General features: G+C 35.7%; 1 protein-coding gene across 10 annotated transcripts in view; it reads right to left on the bottom strand.

Moving 5' to 3' along the window:
* LOC128217050 (S-adenosylhomocysteine hydrolase-like protein 1) overlaps positions 1-14705 on the bottom strand; it is a 69536-nt gene that overhangs the window by 16010 nt on the left and 38821 nt on the right. For 4 of the 10 annotated variants that reach the window (XM_052923890.1, XM_052923887.1, XM_052923889.1 and 1 more), the window contains exons 2-6: positions 11129-11608; positions 10256-10317; positions 9447-9534; positions 5977-6080; positions 1338-1409 (exon numbers count right to left, since the gene is read on the bottom strand). In XM_052923890.1, coding sequence (XP_052779850.1) covers positions 1338-1409; positions 5977-6080; positions 9447-9534; positions 10256-10317; positions 11129-11360 — 558 coding nt within the window. In that variant the 5' untranslated portion in view covers positions 11361-11608. Of the gene's footprint in view, positions 1-1337; positions 1410-5976; positions 6081-9446; positions 9535-10255; positions 10318-11128; positions 12021-14705 lie in introns of those variants that run through there. The other 6 variants (XM_052923895.1, XM_052923892.1, XM_052923893.1 and 3 more) reach the window with 4 other exon arrangements.

Below are 14705 nucleotides of genomic sequence, written 5' to 3'. Positions count from 1 at the left end.
TATCATGACTTGAGCTGGGTAGGACAATAACATGACTTGAGCTGGGTAGGACAATATCATGACTTGAGCTGGGTATGACAATATCACAACTTGAGCTGGGTAGGACAATATCATGACTTCAGCTGGGTAGGACAATAATGCGACTTGAGCAGGGTAGGACAATATCACAACTGGAGCTGGGTAGGACAATAATGCGACTTGAGCAGGGTAGGAGAATATCGGGACTTGAGCTGGGTAGGACAATATCAAGACTTGAGCTGGGTAGGACAATATCATGACTTGAGCTGGGTGGGACAATATCATGACTTGAGCTGGGTATGACAATAACATGACTTGAGCTTGGTAGGACAATATCATGACTTGAGCTGGGTAGGACAATAACACGACTTGAGCTGGGTAAGACAATAACATGACTTGAGCTGGGTAGGAGAATATCATGACTTGAGCTGGGTAGGAGAATATCATGTCTTGAGCTGGGTAGGACAACATCATGACTTGGAGCTGGGTAGGACAATATCATGACTTGAGCTGGGTAGGACAATAACATGACTTGAGCTGGGTAGGAGAATATCATGACTTGAGCTGGGTAGGAGAATATCATGACTTGAGCTGGGTAGGACATCATGACTTGGAGCTGGGTAGGACAATATCAAGAATGGAGCTGGGTATGAAATATTCATACTTAATCATCGAAAAACATACCAGCTAAAAATGGCACACTTTTCACTTTCTTGTGAAAAAAGCACCAATAAAAACCTATATCTGTCTATAGAAAAGGTGTTTTATTATTACAAAAATAAATCGTTTAAACAATAAATCAAAGAGATATGTTTAAGGAATAAATTTATTAGCAGGAAATGCCTGAGGAAATGCCTGTCTTTTTCCACTTGTAAGCACACACTTGCTGCATGGGGCTTATCATTCCAACTATTAAGTTTTTTTTATTAGGTGTTTCAAAACATCTCCTGAATTCTCTTTCTCACTTTTCTTTTTCTCACTGATAACCAATTTATGCCTATTTATCAGTGCAGATATGTGTTTTATGAGCAATTTCGAAATACCCATTCATAATGTAGGGAAAAGAAAATGCTAGCTTTCTGCACAGGAACAATTTAACACTTACAATATGAGTTTATCAAGATGCCAAACATACTTGGCCATAGGCTTAGAGTTAGAATATAATATGTTAAATCTAACTAGGAAATGGCATCTTAATGAACACAGTAGGTTTAACTGCAATTTTTTACATATTGAAGGCTGACAGGCAATTTCATTGGCTGGTATTCTAGGTTATATTCTTAAGATTGAAAGATGTTTTAACCAGTAAAATCCCGAACCTGTGTAGAATAGATGTTGCAGGCTGCCCATCTCACGGACGCTCCAAGGTGGACCATTGTTTCTATAAGAACCTGAAATGAAAATACAGCATTCATATATACGATACATCCCTATAATAGAAATGAAACCTGAAGCTAGGCAATAATACCCTTGAACACCTCATTTTTCATTTAATTTAAGTTGAACACAAAGACACTAACATATTAAGTCATGCAATGAATGAAAGGTACATTCTTGGTATGAAAAACATCTTTGTAAAGGTACACTCAAAAGAATATGAGAATATTTATTTAGTATTATCTGGCCATAACTTAAGTTAAAAATTAAGGAAGTTTTGTGACGCATAATGTTGAAACATATGAAAATGCACAAATAACATGCCACTTATCTCGTTGGGGTTAGAATTTCACCAAGTAATTAATTATCCACCGAATTACCACTAGACACCTTAAAAGGATATCAGATTGATCTATTTATTGTCAGCAGTTCACAGTCCAGAAACACTGTATTTATCATAACACAAAGTCCAAGAGCTTACAGAGAGATCTCCCTATTGACTCTAAATTGCCGACATCAGTATGAAACTGTGTATGGTCTATAGCATCATGATTCCCCTACTTCATATCAAATTAACAGTATATACTGAAAGTAACAGAGTAAATTGAATTGCAAAAGATGATTCAAAAGCAGTAATTTCCTGGGAAATAAAATGGTAATCCGGAAAGCTGATCCATTTTTCCAGTGGAAGCTTAGCCAAAGAACAATTAAGGCACTTCTTGTTAAAGGCTATCATTTTCTACCATTTAATAAAATAGCAGTGAATTGGATGAAACATTTACCATCAAGGAACATTTAGCACTAAATTGATACATATTTGTGAACACATAAAATGACTAATCAATCAATCTAAATATAACTTAATACATTTTAATACAATTACCAAAAACATGATCAAAGTTTCCTTTATTATATTGCCTTCAATAACAAAATGCATGTTCAGATACATTTCAGAGAGCAATTCTGTGCTGTGTTGTAGAATTTAGGCTCACAACACCTTTAAAATCCACTCCATCATAATTATTGGCATATTTTGAGAGTGCAATTTGCCCGACAGTGCTGTTCCAGTTTTAGGACACCAGTCCCCAGTTTCTCGAAACTTCTTAAGCTTAACAGGCTTAAGTAGCTTATTTCAATTAGCCGAAATACATACTTAAATTGAATTTTGATAAATGAAAAATGGTCTTATGTAATCAACATATAGATAATTCCTATCTAAAATATTAAAAGTCTTAGAGAAGTTTTTATTTTACAAATTATTGAAAAACAAAAATAATGAGTTTAGCTTAATCCTGTTATAACGGACTTAAGAAGTTTCGAGAAATTGGGGCCAGTATTCAGGTAAATTGTTATTCTTGCATTCAAGCCCTGTGCATCTAACATTTAATTAGTACTTGAAAGTGAGCTTTAATTAACAGTGAAAAATCATACAACGTTGATTTCAGTGATAAATTTCTATAGCCTAAAAAACATATAAAAAACATAAGAATAGATACTGTCAATAATAGCCAAGCTTAAATTCTTTGGGGAATAATTTGTTGTTTTGAGTAACTGCATTTACTTTTAAAGTTGAGTACCCCGGTAACTGCATTTACTTTAAAGGAAATGATCGTAATGGGGAAACAAAAATCATTTATATGGTTGCATTTTAAGGTCATATGTACTAAAATATTGATTTATCATCTTTATGGTAAGGGAAAGCACAGGGTTTCTGATAATTCTGAATATCATCAAGTCATTAATAATTGCTTTTTCCCCATTTAAAAATAATAGCCAAACAACATTAAGCATGTTGCTTATCTGTTCACCTGTAAAGATAGGCAGCCAGGGGAATATATTCATTAGTTGTGGATTGAAAATTATTGATCATCAATAATTGGGACTTTCTGTTCAACATGTATAATGGTTTAAAGTTGTATAATGTCAATATCAGGAAACACCTTTAATTTGAAACATTGTCAGTGGTAATTTTAGGACATAGCTTGCTTGCACACTGACAGGCATTTCCGATTGAACTTAGTTGTGCTGGTAGTTTCTGTCTGGCAGCCCACATGCCAGATGATTCACAAGCATAACAGCACAATACATTTTATCTTTTACTCTATGGTTAATGATAATGTCATTTCAATAAAGCGCAATTATATATATATATATATATATATATATATATATATATAATTATATTTGTACATAAATGTTTGTCAAACATTATGCCCCCCCTGAGTGCTATGCTGTCAGGAATATTTGGTCAATTCAATAAAATATGCATGGACCGAAATGCCAGCTGAAATTTGACCTGATGACCTCAAAACCAATAGGGATCACCTACTTATCACGCACCACCTACATCAAGTTTGAGGAGCATCGGAGCAGGCTTTGTTAAGTTTCAACTCAAACAAGATTTCACATTCAAGGTAATTTTGACATTTAACTTTGGACCAAATGACCCCAGAATCTAAAGGGGTCATCTACTGGTCAAGCCCAACCATCATGTCAAGTTTGAGGCCATGTGTGCAGGCATTGTCAAGTTATCACTCCAACAAGCCTTTCCCATTCAAGGCAACTGCCACCTTGACCTTTGACCTGATGACCATACAATTAATAAGACTTCCACTGGTCACATCTACAACCTTCATGCCAAGTTTGAGGGTCATGTGTGGAAGCATAATGTCAAGTTATTACTCAAACAAGCTTTGCACATTCAAGATCACTGTGACCTTGACCTTTGACATAATGACCTAAAAGTCAACAGGGTCATCTACTGGGCATGCCCAACCTTCATGTCAAGTTTGAGGGCGATGGGTGCAGGCATTATCAAGTAATCACTTGGACCGTCATGTGCAAAGCAATATACCCCCACTTCTTTTAAGGGGATCATTATAATTCAACACATTTTAATTACCTAAGTTAAAAATAAATAAATTATCTTGTTTAACTACACGTCATGACAACAGTCAACAATGTTGCATGTGGTTTTTCATGAATTGTACAAAACATGTTTTCTATATAACTTTTTTTCACAAATGGATAAATTTATGTATTGCAACAAAAGATGTCAATCATGTGTAGATCGAAAAACCCAACCCTAGGAGATGCTGTGCCCTTGGGCTTGATATTTCCATCTAGACGAGAAACAGTCAGATATTATTAAGAGTAATATATAATCATGTACAAGTATGGGTAAATGTATTATACTTCTGCAATTTTGCTTATTCTGGAACGTGTGATAGAGTCTTTTCCAGCATAAATATACATAACTAAAAATCAACATTTTGAAGTATTCTGCATGTCATTAATTACACCAAAAGTTTTTACAACCATAATGAAAGACAAATCCCAGGCATACTCTCCAACAATTTCGTAAGATATTAACTACTAATACAGTACACCTAAGGAGACATGAAATATACACTGCTGTTGCAATATTAGACTATTATTTTCTGACATTTTTTATCTAAACAAGACCACATTCTTCATTCTCTTATCCATTTTGGTCGGTTAAAGAATGTTTGCCATGAATATTGGTATTTTATTAGGGAAAACGTATTTACCATTCCAAATTTGGCGCAAAAAATCAAAACGTCTTGACCCAAGGAGATATTTCCCAGACAATGGAAAAAACGGTCCCATGCACAATCAAAATATTGCCAAGAACATGAATAGCTCACTCATCTACTTATCTCAATGCTAACTGATCATGGTTGTTCGATATCTAATCATCATTGTCTTGCTAAGACATTTATAATTCAAGAAAGTCCTTGATAACTTAAAACATTAAACAAATGTTTGGGACAAAGTTCTTACTTTAAAAGAGGTTAGCACTTATTTTTTCTTCCTGTATTTAAACATAAGTATTGAAAAATGGAAAACAAATAACAATTTAAAGGAATTGCCACATCAGCCTCTCCTAGATATTCCCCTCATTATATAACTTTTAGACTAAAAAGGCTAATTATGAGGCTTATAATGGACCAAGGCATATAAAGGCGTACCTATGAGGCTCATAATGGAACAAGGCGTATAAAAGCGTACCTATGGGGCTCATAATGAAACAAGGCGTATAAAGGTGAACCTATGAGGCTGATAATGGAACAAGGCGTATAAAGGCGTACCTATGAGGCTGATAATGGAACAAGGCGTATAAAGGCGTACCTATGAGGCTGATAATGGAACAAGGCGTATAAAGGCGTACCTATGAGGCTCATAATGTAACAAGGCATATATAAAGGCGTACCTATGAGGCTCATAATGGACTGTGGCGTATAAAGGCGTACCTATGAGGCTCATAATGGACTGTGGCATATAAAGGCGTACCTATGAGGCTCATAATGGACTGTGGCATATAAAGGCGTACCTATGAGGCTCATAATGGACTGTGGCATATAAAGGCGTACCTATGAGGCTTATACTGGACTGTGGCATATAAAGGCGTACCTATGAGGCTTATACTGGACTGTGGCATATAAAGGTGTACCTATGAGGCTTATACTGGACAGAGCCGTAAAAAAAGTGTATTTATGAGGCTCATAACAAACAGAGGCATAAAAAGGCATATCTAGGAAGGAAAAGGGATAAACATACAGCAGTCTGTGCAGTGATGTGCGTGCAGCCGATGATCTTGGCGCCCTGGAGTGGCGGCTTGTCACTTTCCGCACGTTTACGCAGCGCCATGAGGCCTGGCATCTCTGTAATGGAGGTAACAATTTGTAATTATTTGCATTGTGTGATGATTTGGGGATGCCACATAATCTTTGCCTCCCTTATCTGGCTGAATGTCACTTCCTCTTATCTACATAGAGTCCCAATAGCTCCATCATCTCTGTGATACAGGGAAAGTTATGATACACACAAGACCAGTCTGGTAACCCAAAAAGCACTCTCACATGGTCCTAGAGCTCTTCGACCTAACAAAATAATAAATAACAATATAAAATCTGGTAGAAATCTTAAAAATATTGACAGTAAATTTAGTTGTTTACAATGACTCAATTGAAATATTCATCTTTAAAGGGAAAATGTTAGTGTTCCAAGACCTAACAAAATATGGATTTTTCTCCAAAATTTCTGTTTCTTTCTTTTCATCAATAAAGCTGTTTTAGATGCAAATGATTCTAAATGCAGAGGAAAAATAAACGTTCTCTTTATTCTGATGGGTTCCAGTTAATGTGTTTTTTCTTTATTTATCTTCTTAGAAATTCAACGAACACGGAAAGCTGTTTTACTAGTCTCTGTGAGTAGTGAAACTTCTCTATGCAGACTGAACTGTGTGTGCTTTTGGACTGGGTTCTTTTGTCATTTATATGGTAATTACAGGTTATTTACATCTAAATGACATAGAATAAATTAAATCAAACCCAAAGTACCTGCAATATTCAACAACAGCCCTATTAAATGTTTCAACTAACAGTACAAAATATGTGTATTTTGAATGTTTGCAAAGTTTAATTTATTCAATAAAAAATTGAAGTTTGTATAATGTTATAACCATAGTCTGTACAAGTTCCGTGATAAGTCAAAATATTAAGGTCATATTTTTTATTAAAATATTACTTAAGATTCTTATCTTGCATATATTGTATACGGTATATGTCCAAATAGGCACATAATTCATTATTAATGCAATGACAATTATTTGTGAGTATTTTTTCTCATTATCAGACTAAACAAACTTAACTTTTGACCACACTTAAGGTCTGAAGTAATAGCGGAAATCAAGAGAAAATTATTTTGAATTCAAAATACAACATTATGTTCTTGAAACATACTTAGCGCCTGTTTATTATATTTTGTTGGGTGATAGGTCAATCCAGTTGAGTGTCTATCAATACAAAACTAATAAACATGTGCAATACTGTGGTAAACACGGCAATGTGTTTATGCAATAATATAAACTCATGCCAAAAATAAATTCACCTGTTCATGAATTACTTGTAGGAAAACAGATTTGTCTAAAATCTGGGACTAGAGGATCTATCATTGACATTGAGATTTGTTATGGAACTGTTCAATGGTTTTAACATAAAACGCACTCTCCCTTAAAACTGCACTCTCACAGATTGAACCTTTTGACATTTTTTTTTAATTTTTTGTCTTGGATAGAGCCAATTTATGCACAAATGCATGGAAACTCGTGATATAAGACTGCTGACAAAAATCAGGTCGCAGATTTTCATATTTAAGTTCAAAAATTTATGTTTTATGCATTTTTCCTAAACTGTTAGTAACGTTTTTAGCCATAAAACATTAATTTTCAAATGGAAATATGAAAATCTGCGATCTAATCTTTTGTCAGCAATCTTATATCAGTGTTTAGCCGATATTTACGCAAAAATTGGCTCATTCCAAGACAAAAAATAAAATAGTTGTCAAAACGGCAAATCTGTAAAGGGCAGCTGCTTTAAAACTGTGCTCCACTGGCCAAAAGGTTCAAGCAAAGACCACCTAACGAACATTTTCGTCAAGTTTCATAGAAATACAATCATCAATTTTTGAGGAGAAGTTATTTAAAAATTTTTTTTACTTTAATAGCTCTGGCTGCCATGTTGTGCAGTGGACCGAAATGATTTGGGCAATTTGAGTAAAGGAGCACCAAACAAACATTTCTGTCAAGTTTTATCGAAAAAAGGTCATCGGTTTCGACGACAAGTCGTATATTTTTTTTTTTATTTTTTAGCTCTGGCAGCCATGGTGTGCAGTGGACTGGAACCATTTAACAAATTTTGGTTAATGACCACCCAAGGAACATTTCTGTCAAGTTTCATCAAAATCTGATCATCGGTTTCTGAGAAGATGTTCTTTAAAGGTTTTTCTATTTTTTTGCCCTGGCAGCCATGTTGTGCAGCGGACCGGAACCATTTGAGCAATTTTGGTTAAGGACCACCCAAGGAACAATTCTGTCAAGTTTCATCAAAATCTGCCTATCCGTTTCAGAGGAGATGTCGTTTAAAGATTTTGCTATTTTTAGCTGTGGCGGCCATATTGTGCAATGGAACAGAACCATTTGAGCAATTTTAATAAAGGACCACCCAAGGAACATTACTGTCAAGTTTCATCAAAATCTGCCGAACCGTTTCAGAGGAGATGTCGTTTAAAGATTTTGCTATTTTTAGCTCTGGCGGCCATATTGTGCAATGGACCGGAACCATTTGAGCAATTTTGGTAAAGGACCACCAAAGGAACATTCCTGTGAAGTTTTGTCAAAATCCGCTTATCAGTTTCAGAGGAGATGTCGTTTAAAGTAAAAGTTTACGCACGCACGAACTCACGACGGACAATCTGTGACGACATAAGCTCCATGGCCTTCGGCCAGTGGAGCTAAAAATTAAAAACAAAATTTCCTTCCTGATCTTTTGGGTTGTCAAGATTGAAAAATGCCGTACACACTATTATCAACGTTTTCTAAACTCACAAAGCATCAATGCGGTAAATTATTTGGAATTAAGACAATATCTTGACATTTCACAATTTTTGCCCATTAAGTATATATGATGATACATTTTATTTACCATTTCATTCTAAATTCTAAATGTGAAATGTTCCAACTCCTACCTAAGCAGTCTCATGTTCTCCAAGAGAGACTTAAGTTTAATATTTATCTGTTTTAGCTCCGTTATGAAAGACACTTGTATGCTGATATCAGGCAGCAGGAAATTAACAGAAATTTATTTTGTATTGAAAATATAACATTGCTCTTGAAACATACCAACTAAGGGGTGTAACCTTTTGACTTGCACCCTCCCTCCAAACCGAAATATAATTAGTCTAAAGTGTTTTCAGGATGAATTGGGGCAAGGCCCCAAAGAAATTTTGACATGTTCTTGTCTGAAATGGTGCATTTGGGGTGTATTGTATTACTTTTTTTCTCCTTTCTTGAAATCAAAAGTAAATTTGGATGATTTTAGGGGCTGAGGGGCTTTTTTTGTGAAAACTGACTCCCTTACAGAAACAGGCCCCTGCCTTCTACCCCTAAATATCACAATATGAACCCGAAAGCTTTTTTAAAGTCATCGTTAAACCATCAACTATAACCTCATTGCCTGACACAAACCCACCTTGCTCAGCAATCTCGATCTCCCTTCGGCCAAACGCAGCATGGTCAATGTTCTTAACACAGAAGTCGGTGGAACCCTTGGAGTTTTTCTGAAAAATAAATGTCATTATGGTCTTTATATTGTCAGAAAATACTCATTAAATTGTGGGAACAATCTTGTCAACCATTACCCATTGTCACACGCACATCTTATTCATTACAAGGAAGTATTTTTGTCTCCATTTTGAAAAGAAGGTCTCTCCAAATGTTAGGAAGCCTATTAATTGTATTCATTCAGATTGGGAATAATCATTGCTATCTCCAATTTGAAATCATCAAACTTCTTCCTTTTATGTCCACTTATAAGAGTACAGAAGAACAGTTGAAGACTCTTTAACACAAAAGTCTTACGCCCAAGGTGGAACATTACCAACTGGTACACAATGTCAAGTACACAGTGTGAAGGTCATTGGTACAAAGTTCCAAGGTCATTAGTACACAGTGTCAAGGTCATTGATACACAATGTCAAGTACACAGTGTCAAGGTCATTGGTACACAGTGTCAAGGTCGTTGGTACACAGTGTCAAGGTCATTGGTGCACAGTGTCAAGGTCATGGATACACTATGTCAAGTACATAGTGTCAAGGTCATTAGTACACAGTGTCAAGGTCATGGAAACAAGAGCACAGTAAATCGATGCCAATGCTCATCTATTTTTTTTAAGTTCATCACGAACAAAACTCAACAGATAGGACTCGCAGCTGTCATTGCCTGTCATCCACAATGACTTTATTTAACAGCGCTTTTTACACCCCATGTATTTGTGGTACCTGTTGTTTGTCTCTGGGGTTGGCCTCATCTTCTTCCTCTGAAGAACTGCCTGTGTACGAAGCTGAAACAAGACAAATTTGATGGTCAATGTTATATTTCGCTATTGATACATTGTTTTACAACATTCAAGATGAAATTTGATCAGGAAATAATAAAACTTTTCCTCTATTTCATTCTTTAATGGATATGTTCTACTTTAATAACAATATGATGCATTGATATAAAATAGTGCAGATATTCTGGTTTGTTCACATAGATGTTTTTGTAGATTATACCATAGAACAACTCATTTTTTCACCTATTATCAAGAAAATGCAGCATTTTTTTCTGGTCAAGCTAAGATAAGGTCACAACTTAAAAGAATTCAATACTGCAAAATCTGAGTAGTCTGTCAAAACTAACATAATGTAATGGATTGAGAAAGGCCAAAACACTTCAGACTGGCAAACAACACCATTAATGGAGTGTTTGTACTCTTCAAGAGGGCTCAAAATGTTATCTTTTCCATCCATTATAAATTAATGTTTAGATATGTCTTCATTTCTTTCACAATTTCCATACATTTTCTTTTATAAATTGGAGTCTGCGACATCTTACATAAGACATTATTAAAAGTGACCAACGCGGATCTGGGGCATGGCAAAATGAGTCAATATTTCTGGCCATTCAATGTCAAATTACTGTTTTTTGGGACTGATATTGTTCTTCATTAACTAGACCCTCATATAGTTTCCAGTGTAGGAATATATTGAAGACAAGGGAAATCCAATATCCATCCATTGCCCCATCTGACAGGTCATATAAGTAAATGAAAGCATTTGCAACAATACCTATTACAGAAACTTGGCACACAACACGTCAGCCAGACTTACATAGCGAGTCCCCACTCCTGCTGCAGGAGCTAGCATTACTAGACCTCCGGTCAAACTTTGTAGTGTCCAGCAGTTGCTGTGATACCCGTCTATCCAACTGTACGCTGTGCCGTTTTCTGCCAGCCCGAGCTTTATTTATAAAATCCTCTTCCGTAAGGTTACGCATTTTTTCTGGCACATCGTAACTGTCAATATTTGAGTCCGTTTTCACAAGAAGCTTTTTGGACAACATTTTGTGCACAGTAGTTTATTTTCCTTATTCCTCAGGTGTAATTTCCTTGTAATCAACTCCAGTGACAATTTTGGCACTCCAATGTTTACCTGTTTTCAAACCTTCCTCCCAAGATTCACACTTCCATTGTTTCCATTATTCAGTTTATATGTCCTTTTTACTATTTATCATTTTCCTTGCGTCAATGACATAAAGTCTTATTATTTCATATTATGGTCTTCATGCATAATAAATAATTGAATTTTCTCCTGAAAACCAATTCAATAATGTTTATTTATGTAAAGCAATAGTGTTTCTTATACAGCAGCCCATTCTCCTGCATATTTATCCATATATCTTGTCCTGATCTGACTTATGAATTTTAATAGATAAATAATTTGATTCACAAACATTCAAAACAACCCAGTAATATTAAGCACATTGCATGAATAGCTGATCATATTTAAAAATCAATGTTCAATAATAGCAAAAATGCATGAATAAATTGTAACTCATCCAACAAGCACAGTAATATTATCCCTGACCTTTGACCGTGTTACCAATTAGCATATTATCTAACAATAACCTCATTATTTTAATATGCATCCTTTTAAGTGCAACATAATATCTTTTAAATAACAATAACAAAAGCAGTAGTTCAAACCCTTTATAGTTAGCTTTTGAGGATTATACTCTACAGTATTAACACTTCAATGTGATTTAATATGGTCGCAATATCGGATGAAAGCTAATGGATGGTTAGTATAAATCTAGTCCATCTTTTCGGTCACTTGAATTTCTAATGTGTATGAATTTTAATGACAAATATCAAATGTAAAATTAGCATACTGACCATAAGCAAATGGGCACGAGATTGAACTTAGTTCATTCTAAACGAAAAACTTTAATAATCAGGAAAGTTTTAACAATGAAATAAACAAATCATGCACAAAACATGTGGCAAAGATTCCTGCAACATTTCCAGATGGAAAATTAAGCAACAAATCAATCATGATCCAGTTCTCCATTGATGATATATATACTAGCAGTGGCTACCTGAAGCATTTTGAACTGTATGCTGTACGCACATACACATGATGTGAAGGTCTTTCTACATCTTGGTCTGAACATGTTATAAGGGGTAATGGAGCAGGAACAGTATCCCTAGTCGTAGGACATTTTGTAAGACACATTTATAAAAGAACTGTTTGCATGCTATAAACTTTTAGTCAAATTATGACAAACTTAACCAGTGTATAAACAATAAACACCCAATTAAAGCCTTCAACTTTTTATTCTGGATTTCGACTTTTAAACTTGCCATTTCATAGGAACCTTAATTCATTTGTATGTAATGGAGTATGCCTAGGTACGCCCCTGACTAGCAGTCATTATAAATTAAAAGCACTAATAAACAGAACTAAGAAGCTGAGGCAAAAAACTAAGAGCTCCTGGCCAATCTTATAGATTGAAAAACAGGATTATATGTCAATGTCCTGACTAACACCAGCTAGTATGATTAAGGCACAGAAGAAAGAAAAACAGCCACAAAGAATTTTAAAGCATTACAAAAGAAATTGATGCTCCTTGCTTACAATCATCCAAGACCTTACACCCTAATTCCATTTAATCAACCCCTATCAATCATGGCTATCCTAACACTGTGTCTGGAAAACATGCAAGTTTAATTAATGACCCCTTGATTTATTGGAATCAGTCTGGAAATCCTCAGGATCTACAAGCCAATTAACTTGTATCTTAACATAGAGAACATCATGAACTAGATCTATAGCAGAAGTAATGACTTAACAAGAGGGCCAAATGGCCCTGAATCGCTCACCTGTCATATATTGCACATTCTTCCATTATATACAAATATTGAAAACCTAAGTCTATGAACTAGAGGGCGTGGCCAATTTTGACCCCAGGGCTAAAGTTTGAACAATCTTAATAGTGGTCCGATAAACAATGCTTCATACCAAATATCTAAGGCCTTCGCCTTTTGGTTTCGGAGAAGAAGATTTTATAAGTTTTCATCATATACATATATAAGGAAATCCATGACCGCCCGGGTGGGGCCATTTTTTGACCCCAGGGCCAAAGATTGAACAATATTGGTACAAGTCAAATATCTAAGCTCTTGTCACTACTTGATTTTACGTGTGTATCTATATATGTATATTTGTTATTAATTGTTGTATGTGGCCCATATTGAAAATTGGTATGTGTACTAAATATGTTATCCAGTTTAAATTAAGACGTTACTTGTCTTTGCGAGTTCGGAGAAGAGTTTTCACTATAACACATATAGAGAAAACCCATCAGCCCCGGAGTGTGGCCAATTTTGACCCCAGGGCCATAATTTGAACAAACTTAAGAGGTCCACTAGACGATGAATCATGCCAAATATCTAAGCTATAAGTTCAGAGGAGATGATTTTTGAAGTTTTCACTATAAACATATAGAGAAAACCCATGACCACCCAGGGTCGGGGCCAATTTTGACCCCAGGGCCATAATTTGAACAATCTTTGTAGAGGTCCACTAGACGATGAATCATGCCAAATATCTAAGCTCTAGTCCAAGTAAGTTAAGAGGAGAAGATTTTTGAAGTTTTCACTATAAACATATCAAGTATACCCATGACCCCCCGGGGCAGGGCCAATTTTGATACTAGACGATGAATCATGCCAAATATCTAAGCTCTAGTCCAAGTAAGTTCAGAGGAGAAGATTTTTGAAGTTTTCACTATAGTATTCACCCAAGGGCCATAATTTGAACAATCTTGGTAGAGGACCATTTGGTGATCCTACCTACCATATATCAACGGCCAAAGCCTTGTGGTTTGCGAGAAGAAGATTTTTAAAGTTTTTCCTTTTGGTTGCCATGGCAAGCAGAGTTCTGCATGGAATTGAATTCTTTGAACAACTTTGATAGAAGACCACCCAAGGAACATCCCTCTGAAGTTTTATTAATATTGGCCCAGCGGTTAAGGAGGAGAAGTAAATTGTTGACGGACGCCGGACAACGCACGCCACACGACGGACGCCGGACAAAAGCCCAATGTGATACTGACCTATGAACAAGGTCAGTACAGAACAAGGTCAGTGCATGCGACACATCGTCTTGGTATGACGAACACATGTGGCAAGTTATTTTAAATCTGTCCATACAAGAAAGACACGACAACCTATACTCTATGTCATTATATACAGCATTCCATTGTGAAAAAACACCTGTGTGACCTTGCCTGAGAGGTATGGACATGGGTCTTGCACGCGACACGTCTTCTTGGTATGTCAAACACATGTGGCAAGTTATTTAAAATCTGTCCATACAAGAGAAAGTTACAGCCCGTACACGACAA

The sequence above is a fragment of the Mya arenaria genome, chromosome 14 (genome assembly GCF_026914265.1).
Source record: "Mya arenaria isolate MELC-2E11 chromosome 14, ASM2691426v1".
Taxonomy (NCBI): Eukaryota; Metazoa; Mollusca; class Bivalvia; order Myida; family Myidae; genus Mya; species Mya arenaria.
This window is presented reverse-complemented; position numbering and strand designations above follow the sequence as displayed.